Source organism: Antedon bifida, chromosome 8 (genome assembly GCF_963402885.1).
Source record: "Antedon bifida chromosome 8, ecAntBifi1.1, whole genome shotgun sequence".
NCBI lineage: Eukaryota > Metazoa > Echinodermata > Crinoidea > Comatulida > Antedonidae > Antedon > Antedon bifida.
Genome location: NC_136233.1, coordinates 937,874 through 948,449, shown reverse-complemented (window position 1 = coordinate 948,449; position 10,576 = coordinate 937,874). Strand labels below are relative to the sequence as shown.

Genomic DNA, 10,576 nt, shown 5'->3' with positions numbered 1-10,576 from the left:
AAACCATTATCCACCCGTTGTTGTTGTTAGCCCAATGCAGTGTGCTAAATTACAAGGGCTGAATATGGGCCAAAATCCCTACTCTTTTCTGAAAGACGCACATGAGCTACACTGGACATCCACAATTTTAAGACGTTATCTGCGAAAATTTGTTTTACCACCAGAACTATGGTTAAGGAGAGATTTGAACCAATAGTATGGCTACAGCAGTGGCGTAACAGCTATGAGTGCTCACTAACTAAACTCCAGAGCAGCCCCAATGCAACTACCCAGCGTTGGAAGGCCTCTTAGGAGTGCTAAACCAGGGGCCTTTTCCCCTGCGTTACGCCACTAGGCTTCAGTGGCTGGTGAACTGTAATTAAAATTAAGGGGACAAAAGAAAAGGAAATGCATAAAAAAAACACAAATCAATCATTCAGCTTTAGTTGCTATATTTATTATGTGATAAGTAACATACATTGCTCTTTCCATTACATTGTTTTTTAGATAACCTAAATAAAAATCATTTTTAGATAAAAATATTGCTACTTCATAGTCATTCATTTATTATTCTGTCCGCTATGCTTCTAACCCAAAACCAATTTATAATTTTAATAAAAATATTTATTTTAAACCAAACACCAAAATAATCTATTTATATATGAAAGTGATTTAAACAAAAAGGTGGTAATGAAAAAGTTAAATGCATATTTTAACTTTTAATTTATCTAACTAGCGAAAATATATACTATTAAACTCTATTTAAATGAAAAGACTGAGGAATACAAAACTGCTCACAATACAAAATAATTTGTAGGTTTTTTTTTCTCTTTTATATATACCGTTATATTCTGTTCATAAGTTATTGCAAATATTTAATGTTACACATGAAACATATTTATAATGTATCAGCATGGAGGTATAGTACCAAATATCTCACTAATGTGTCAACCATTACTTAAAGTATTATTTTTTAGGATATGGAATGTTACAAAACATCTGAAATCATTTTTTTTCAGCGAACAATTGTCTAAACTATTTCTAAAAAATGTATTATATCACATCAACCATGTTATCACTGTGTATCAAATAATGCTGTTGTGCTGGTTGCTATAGCAATGATTTAAGTCATTTTGAGTGAGATTTGATAAAGTTGATCAAACCATTGGTTGACGCATCATGGGAGGTCACAGGGTCAGTGCCTTTCAATTCTGGTTGGATGATCTTTGCGAGTTGCTTCCCAAGTTCAACTCTGAAAAAAAGCGAAACAAAAGTATAAAACAACTTAACGTTACATTCACAGCTAAATGCTGGTTGACGTAAAGCTCTGTCTACACTATCAAACTAGTTTGACAAAAACAGTGTGATGTGCCCAAATATGGTAGTGATATGCCAAAAATGGTAGTGATATGACATCATTATGTCCATATATGAGCACATCACACATAAGGTATTAAGATAATAATAATAATCAAATAAAGAACAGTGCAGATAGGTTTTAGTATCTAATGTAAAATTTTTCTTTTTTTAAATAAAAGTGCAATTGTATTTTCCAAAATTTTGTATATATTTTAAGATTCTTAATATTGTAAATTTTAGTGAATAATTGTGAAATTTTGTAATTGTATTTTCCGAATTTATTATTGTATTTTTATAGATTTCATTTCAATATTTTTTATTGTAATACAAAAACGCTATTAGCTATGTGCTATTGTTTTTGTAATTTTATATATACCGTAATAAATAAATAGTGTAGACAAAGCTTAAGAATAATTGTACAATACTTACCCCCATTGGTCATATGAATTGATGTTCCATACAACACCCTGTGTGAATATCTTATGCTCATACATGACAATGAGAAGTCCAAGTGTGAAAGGAGTTAGCTTCTGGAACATGATTGAGTTGGTTGGGCGATTGCCCTCAAATACCTGCATTAAAAGCAAAACTAATTTATTCATGAGGTAAAATAAATGTTGTACAATATAAACAACAAATTAATGCAGAAAGGTGCAGAAAACTAAGCTTGGTTCCCACAAGGGATGCAGCGCAAGCAACTATTTTGATAGTGTGGACAGAGATTTAGTAGGCACCTTGTGTGGTAGAATCTGCTGTATTTTGTCTTCTGGCATCTTAGCAGCTTTCAGTTCTTCCAATGCTTCTTCTTTAGACTTGCCTTTCATCAGAGCTTCCGTCTGAGCTAAGAAATTGGCAAGTAGAATCTGCAGAAGAAATTCAAATTCAGTGTAAATCATCTTTATGCATAAAGTTTGAACTCTAATGCAGTATATCCCCTATTAAGGTGACACCCAATAAAGTGTCCAATGAAGAGGGGTTGCCTGTAGTGGTGTTCTCGTAATAGGGGTGTCTCAAAGGAAGCGGTCTGCTGTATATATTCTAGTGTACTCTCGGTTTCAGATCCAACCCAGGCAATAGTTACATGTTACTTTATACCTGGTGATGTAGACCTCCACTGATTGGGTTTTGAGTCTCTACAGGTGCCAAGAAATCAGCTGGAATTAATCTTGTTCCTAATTGTAAAGAAAAACATAATCTTATTTTTTTGTTATAATCATTTTCCCCCCTAAACATTTTGTGAAATGTCTCTGTATGAAATTGAATGTTTTGTTTTAATCAGATTTATTTACTCTAAATATTAATTGACCCACTGACTGGTAACATACCTTGGTGAATGAGTTGGTAGAAAGCATGTTGACCATTGGTGCCGGGTTCACCCCATACAATGGGGCCGGTGGTGTAGTCGGCACGGTTCCCATTCCTGGTGACATATTTACCATTGGATTCCATGTCACCTTGTTGAAAGTAAGCAGCAAACCGATGCATGTACTGTAAAGTAGAATCAAAATACCGTATATCCTCTGGTACAATCCCACCCTCCTGGTATAATCCCACCCTCCTAGAACACCAAATTGGGCCGACTTCGGGAGGTGTGACTATACCAGAGAAAGCCTGGTTCAGATAAAAAATGATTGGTAAGCATTTCTTGTAAAACTCATCTGAACTGGCTAGAGGAAGGCCTACATCCAGATAAAAGTGTCAATACTGGAACTACAGTGTATACCTGGGAATATGCCTGTTTGCGAAATCAAACATAAAGTAGGAGGTGGGATTAGACCCAAAGTGGGATTGTACTTGAGGATTTACAGTGATTATTGTTGATATACCAGACCTATGATCAAGTAATGTGGGGTTAGGAAGCATTACATACCTGATCATATGGCAGGAGAGCATGAGTCTCAGCTCCAAAGAAGTTATGATACCAAACACCAAGCATTGCCAAAATCACTGGAATGTTCTCCTCAAGGGGTGTCTTGCGGAAATGATTGTCCATGAAATGTGCTCCTTCTAACAACTGCTCAAAGTTGTCCATTCCAATATAGAGGGCGATAGACATACCGATGGCTGACCACAAAGAGTAACGACCACCAACCCACTGTAGAATCAAATTTCAGTTTAGAAAGTATGCATGGTATCAATAGCTCACAAGGAATAATTCTCATTGTCATTGTCTCATAATTTATCCCTTTGTATTTTAACTTCTAGAATATTTATGAAAACTTAGCAGTTTTTATACAGTAATTACTAGCTGTCGTACTTACATCCCAAAAGCCAAACATGTTGTTTTCATCGATTCCAAATTCTGTAACTTTAACCTGATAGAAAATTAAGTAAAAAAGACAAATTTGTTAGGTCTGACTGGAAGTTTACATTTTAACATTTATTAACTAAATTAAGTTTACATCATACTTACTGCGTTGGTGGAGAGTGCAATGAAATGTTTTGCAACAGCTGATCTGTCCGTTGCAAATGTGAGCAACCAATCACGAGCTGAACTTGCATTCGTGATGGTTTCCAAAGTTGTAAATGTCTGTGGAGAGTGAAATTGAATAAAAAAAATTTGGATTGACTGACTGATTAAATTCATCTTTAAAAAAGATGACACCAACAAAATTAAAAAACATACTTCCATTTTCGTGGTTACAAATACCCACAAATAAGATACTATTATAAATTTGTGCCTTCAAAAACTATACCTTGGAAGCAACAATGAAAAGAGTGGTTTCTGCATTCAGTTTTTTCAGTGTAGTAGCAAGGTGAGTTCCATCAATATTAGATACAAAATGTACATTTAAGTTTCCACCATATGGCTTCAATGCCTCTGTAACCATCAGTGGACCCTGCAAACACAAATACATAAATTTGTCATAAACTACAATCTCTTGTTTCATTATTAACGCTTACAAAATTGTACCAGCTACTTACCAAATCGGAGCCACCGATACCAATATTCACAATATCTGTAATAGACTTTCCTGTGAATCCTTTCCAATTTCCAGAGCGTACCGACTAAAATAATACAAAAAGAAAAAAGTAAAAATACAAAAGACACATAATAGACAAGGGATATGGAGAACAACCCAATCTAGTATGTGGCTGTGAATAGATGATATAAGAAATGTTATTGTCTTTGTAAAATACAAAGAAAGTTGGTTGACAGCAAGCAATTAATTGATTTAACATAACATAACCATTTATATAGCGCCTTTACAATGATCAAAGCTCTTTAACAAGATACATACAGTTACATAACCTGACATAAACTATAAATGTTACCTCTGTGAAACCTCTCATCTTAGCAAGCACCGCATTGACATCTGGCATGACATCTTTATTCTCTACCATCACTGGTGTGTTTGATCGGTTACGCAGAGCTGTGTGAAGAACAGCACGGTTCTCTGTGAAGTTGATCTTTTCGCCACTGAACATCTTCTCTCTCGCTTCTTCCACGCCTCTTGAACGGGCCTATAACAAAATGATGTTGACAGCTGGTAAGGTAATGTTTATCATACTAGTAGATTTTAAAGAAAAATGATGATGAAAATGCTGATATCATAGCCTACTTAAAATGATTATTTATCAAGATAACATATGATTTTTGAATATCATATTATGTATGCAGATTATATAAAGCTTTAATAATAACAATCATAAAGCAATTTGAAAAGGCTTACTAAAGCAATAAGCTTTTGAAAGATGTCATCGTCAATAATGTTCTTGGAGAAATCCAACATAAAATCACCATCTTTTGTCGGGATAGTTTTACTTAAAAAAAAAAAAAAGACATTAAATTAATTTCCCTGCTGTATCAACTCTCCCAATACTGGACCCACTGATTGGGCTGGTTTTATATGTTTGTTTTTTAAAGTCTGGTATTCTGAAAGTGTTTATGAAGTAAAAGTTAAATGAATTTGGGATCTTAGACCTCAATCAAAAAGTCCGGTTTGGGGTGAGTTTCTGGTTTTGAGAGACTCTGGTATTTGGGAGAGTTGACTGGTTGTAATTTGTGATATTAAATGCAGCAATAACTGTAAAGAAAAACAAAATATGTGAGTATTCAACAGTAGCAATTATGCAAAATACAGTATAAGGAAGTTTAAAAACACAATGACAAAGCATAACAAAGTAAATTGCTTGGTCATCCATGGTGGATCTATAGGCCCACTACAAGTTAAATTTATTAAAATTTGGATGCTTATTTATGTTAATTGTAATAATATTCACAGACTACTATTAGAGGTGGTCGATACCTAGCAAGCATATAATTTAGCGTGGCTATGAGATCTATAAAACTGTCCCATTCATTATTAAAAGTATAATCCACCTCACACCCTATCTTTTGTATACACATACTATAGTACAGTATGTAAAGCAGTACACTGGACTGACCTGAATTTCTGAAACCGGCTCGAGTCCTTTTGGAATAATTCGGACAGTTTTAGTTTAGAGCCATGATTTGAATAATTTTCCTGTAATGCTTTCCAATCTGCATTTAACTTTAAGCTTGATTCTGCCATGGTGGTGAAAGCAAATTTCTTGAAAACTGTGCAACAAATTAGAAAGTTCTGCACCAAAACAAACTGTACTTCCCCCTCTGTGAAAAAGGTGACCTTAGATGAACTTTCAGCTGTTGATCTTTCCTTATTTGGACGTGTGCGTACGTAAACACTTCCGGGTCACACAGTATTATTTTTCATATCGCGAAGACCACCGTCGTGTGTGTGTGTGTGTTCCCGCGAACTGAAAGTTTTAGGAGAAAGTGCCGTTGAGCTGGTCTTTTTGCAAGTAATTTGATGATAATTATCGAAAATCTTCCTGCAATTTCTCCAGACATGTAGCAAGCATAGTCTATTAAACAGCTCTGCTGCAAGGTAAGTAAATCAAGGCCTCTTTGGTTAGCAATTTCATAGCGAGAGGATGATGAAAAATATCGTGGTAGGTAGTAGAGCTAGATAGGCCACAGTGTAGCAGTAATAGTAGTGGCCTAGCCTCGAAAGGAGGCCCTCGTCGTGGTTTCTGTAACAGTGATGGACATGTCGATGATGATTGAAATGTTGACATTTAATAAAAACAGTTAACATTTTGAAGATATATTACATATCATTCCATTGCGTGAAAACATCTAAAATTATTATAGATCATTTTTAATAAATAAACTATTTTTATTTTAATAGGGTCTAATTGATATTGATTACTTGATTGATTATGCCGCAGTATAAAAGTTTTCGCATATAAAAATCATCAGTGTTTACCTTGTTTAATTTTGTGTTACAACGATGAATGTTATTTTATTTTTGCAGAGTGCGTGATTGAACGATGTCTAACTTCAAGAAGCACTTTGGTCAGACTAACAGTAGAAATGAAATTAATGCAGAAAGCAAATCACATTTTCATTGCAGCCTGCCGAACAGTTACAAAGCTAACCTAGAGGAGGTGCAACATCACAGCACAGCATGCCTGCAAGCGATGAGAAACCTGTGTCAGTCTGCCAACAACATGGCCGAAGGATTCACCACTCTCTTTCAGGATACGCCATTCTGCGAGGTTGCTACCAATTTGCAACACATCTCGCAAGAGTTGGCCACCACAACTGGAGAGGTGTGCCAACATGTCAATGATAATGTGACCTTGCAGACGTCACGGCTGATCAATCGTGGATTGAAGGAAAAAACCGATGAAAGTATTCAGGTACGTTTTAAATATTAATTCCATCATTTATAACATGTACAGTAAAACCTCTATTAAAGATTGGTTCCCACTAGAGACGCAACGCAAGGACGTAACGCAAAGTAAGTAGTTTGACCAATCACTAGTGATGGATTATTCGAACAATGGCTTGTCATTGGTCAACTCGCGTGCGTTGCACATAAGTCCTTGCATTGTGTCTCTAGTGGGAACCACGCTTAATGATACACCTTTGGGACTTTATGAATAACAATTTACATTAAATAAATGCTGTAAAACATTTACCATGCAAAGTTTCAGAAATAATATTTTATAATCCATAAAAAGACTGATTTATGATGACGCAGCATTTGTGCTAACTATAAAATTTAATTTATACAAATCTTGATAACGAAGAACAAATTTAAATGTTGTTATGAGCCAATGTTTTTGAGAAAGATTGTTACTGAAGTAAGTTTACAATTTAAGTTGTCGAAATTGTTAATTAATTATTATCCTAATAATTTATTATATATTTAATTGCCTTTACCTATCTTCATTTATATTTAGTTCTTAACAGCAATATGAGTCTCTCTTTTTTCCCCAAATGTATCTGGTTTTATTGTTTGTGTTTTTTTAAAAATTTAAAAGATATTTATGACAATATTTTCTGTCATTATTTTATGATAATTTAATATATTTATGTAATTATTTCTTTTATTTATTACTTGTATCATATTCTTTGTTTGGTTAAATGTGAAATTCAAATTTATTTTGTTCACATTTTATGTTAATCATTGTAAATCCTTCTTTGACAGAAAAAGCATTTATTAGTTATTGTTGGATTTGGTGTTTTGCCCTAGAGGATTTTGGGTAATATGTCTAATTCAGCTAGATGATGGTTAATTATTCGCTACTATATTGTTTACGTAAAAAAAAAAAACCCATGAAAGACTCGTGGGATGCTCACGTTAATAAATAACTGTCAGTGTACAGGATAAAATGAATACCGCACCGATAAAATAATAAATTAGAAAGTTATTTTGTCGTAAAAGCCAGATTTTGAAAAGCTTTTCAATCAATGATTGTCCCTGTTTTGCTTTTTGTATTTGACAGTAAGTAAAATTATAATGAATGCTGAGAAGATTGAATTTAAAATGCAACATTTTGATGCACACTTTCATTAATTTTAACGTCAGGAATATTGCATTTGATTGAATTGTTGAATCCTCAGTACATTAGTATCATATCATCAACCTATATAATGGAAGATCTTTTGGTTTTACTATAGGAATATTTAAAAATAAAAAATGTATTTTAAAAAGGAATACAAGGAAAAGTTATAAAACTTATTTCCTTAGATAACTGATACTGTAAATGCATATAAAATTGAATATTATTTCAAAAATCTATATTTAGCATTTAGCATAAACAAACTGTAAAAGTTTCACCCACTCATCATCACCCACTCCTCCTCCTTCGTGTGTATATAGCACCTTTAGGCTATCCAGCACATTTAGGCTATCCATAACAATAATAAGGTTAATTTTATAAAAAGTGTCCTGTATTAATATTAATATTTTAGTATTGTTCAAATTTAGATTTTCCTTTTAAAAAGTCTTAATTAAAATCTTAGAAGAACATTAAGGATTATGTGTACTTGGAATGAAAATTATTCATGATTAGTGTAGCAGACTTTAAAATATAAAGCTGTCATTGCTAATGTTATATGACGAACATTTTGCTCTCTTTATCATTGTCTTCATTAACTTAACATCGTTGCCCATCCTATCTTCCACGTCCATTCATCATCATCATCCTCCTCATCATCTCATCAACGAGGAGCGGGCGGGCAAACTCCGCTGTGGATAGATACAGATTCTACATGGGACAAGCTACGCAGGTTCCGCTTACTGCTCGTCTGTGTAAATTGGCCCTAACAATTATCATGTAGTAGAAACACCTATTAAGAGGACACTTTGACAGTAGAACCCCTATTAATGGGACACCATTAGGTTCCAACAAATTGTCACTTTTCGTCTAATGTAACCTTAACTCCGACTCTTTCCATCAGGAGTATATTGGATGTTTTATTGGTGTATGTTTTGCGTTAACGCAAAGCAAACTAAATCATGGCGCAATTTTATAGAGCTTGTGAACCAAGCTCTAACTACTTGCATATATTTTCTATGACTTTACACCAGGAAACTGTAGTGTGAATCGTCCCTTAAAGGTAGATACAATTGAGAAAACAAGGAAGTAAAACATTCTGTCATTTCTTTCCTAAAAAGGAATGTCAGTTACTTTCCTTTTTGTGTTTGTTTTGTTAGAGTTTTATGTTCATTCAAATAAGGAACTTCGACTAAATTTAGGAGTTTTAAACTGTCTTTCTTTTAATAACTTTTGACTCTACATATTAATTATACTATTAAATATCAATGATATGATGAATAAATGTATTTGTAATTTCGTAATATATTAGTCGATTTGTACCTTATTAGAAGAAACTCATTTATTAGCCCATCCAAAATTTACAGGGTTATAGTAATAAAATAAAGAAACCATTAAATTTGATTGAATGGTAATAGAACTAGAATCAGTTTATTAAGTGACACACTGTCTGTATATCAACTGTTACTCATGACTTTCTTTAGGTATAATAAAATCTCTAGAATCAGAATGTTTACAGACTACTGTTGGTTAACTTATTTCAAATAAACAAACACTATTATGTAATTTTGCATCCAACATGTTTTGCACTATCTGGGCTACAAAGCCTGAATACATCTCGCAGTTTATATCAATCTACGGAAGATCTAATGTTATCATCATGCCAACCTTGCAGACTTTTCTTCAAATTTTATTAATTGCTTCTAACTTAAACATACTGGTTGAATATCAAACCATTATAATTACACTTTAAAAATATGGCCGAATACCATTATTATAAATAAAAGAACTAGAACATGCTTAGAAAATATGGCCATTTATAAGAAAAAAACTGTATAATTTTTTTTAAAATAAATTTTTAACTGTAGACTGAAAATTAGCTTTGCATCAGGGGCAAAGTAAGTCAGATGTTTTTGATACTGAAATGTTATTGAGACAAGTAGTCTCGGACTAATTGGTACTACTGTTCTGTAGCATGAAAATAGCATAGTAGTAAGTAATTGCTACACACATACAAAAAAGAAAAAAAAAGCCAACAATTGCTGAGCTGATAATAGCTGCTATGTTTTATTTGCGATAGAATCCCATTTAATCTGATTTTGTATTAGTATTAAACCAGTTTATATTGGATCTAGCCCTATTTCTAAGTTTTCATTGATCTAGCCCTATTTCTAAGTTTTCATTGATCTAGCCCTATTTCTAAGTTTTCATTGATCTAGCCCTATTTCTACGTTTTCATTGATCTAGCCCTATTTCTAAGTTTTCATTGATTTAGCCCTATTTCTAAGTTTTCATTGATCTAGCCCTATTTCTTGTATCAAACCAGTTTGTATACATTATATCAACCAGGTCGTTGATCTCAGTGTTAAGTTTTTCTTAGAATCATGTTTATTCGCTGTGTTTG

General features: G+C 33.3%; 3 protein-coding genes across 5 annotated transcripts in view; 2 read left to right on the top strand and 1 right to left on the bottom strand.

Moving 5' to 3' along the window:
- The window catches only part of LOC144849496 (type II phosphatidylinositol 4,5-bisphosphate 4-phosphatase-like), a 36,110-nt gene that overhangs the window by 8,514 nt on the left and 17,020 nt on the right, over positions 1-10,576 (top strand). The window lies entirely within an intron of this gene.
- LOC144849554 (glucose-6-phosphate isomerase-like) lies at positions 415-5,953 on the bottom strand. Its single transcript, XM_078706495.1, has 13 exons — positions 5,728-5,953; positions 5,013-5,103; positions 4,615-4,803; positions 4,264-4,347; positions 4,035-4,178; positions 3,752-3,868; positions 3,600-3,653; positions 3,209-3,433; positions 2,664-2,826; positions 2,434-2,510; positions 2,073-2,201; positions 1,768-1,910; positions 415-1,231 (listed from the first exon to the last, which is right to left on the bottom strand). The coding sequence occupies exons 1-13, from the start codon at positions 5,853-5,855 to the stop codon at positions 1,108-1,110; spliced, it is 1,668 nt and encodes a 555-aa protein (XP_078562621.1). The 5' UTR covers positions 5,856-5,953; the 3' UTR covers positions 415-1,107.
- LOC144849475 (granule associated Rac and RHOG effector protein 1-like) overlaps positions 6,064-10,576 on the top strand; it is a 200,218-nt gene continuing 195,705 nt past the window's right edge. For all 3 annotated transcript variants that reach the window (XR_013613976.1, XR_013613975.1, XM_078706391.1), the window contains exons 1-2: positions 6,064-6,209; positions 6,639-7,026. Coding sequence is in view for 1 of the 3 variants with exons in the window: in XM_078706391.1 (XP_078562517.1) it covers positions 6,655-7,026 (372 nt within the window). In the remaining 2 variants the exon portion in view is untranslated. The remainder of the gene's footprint in view (positions 6,210-6,638; positions 7,027-10,576) is intronic.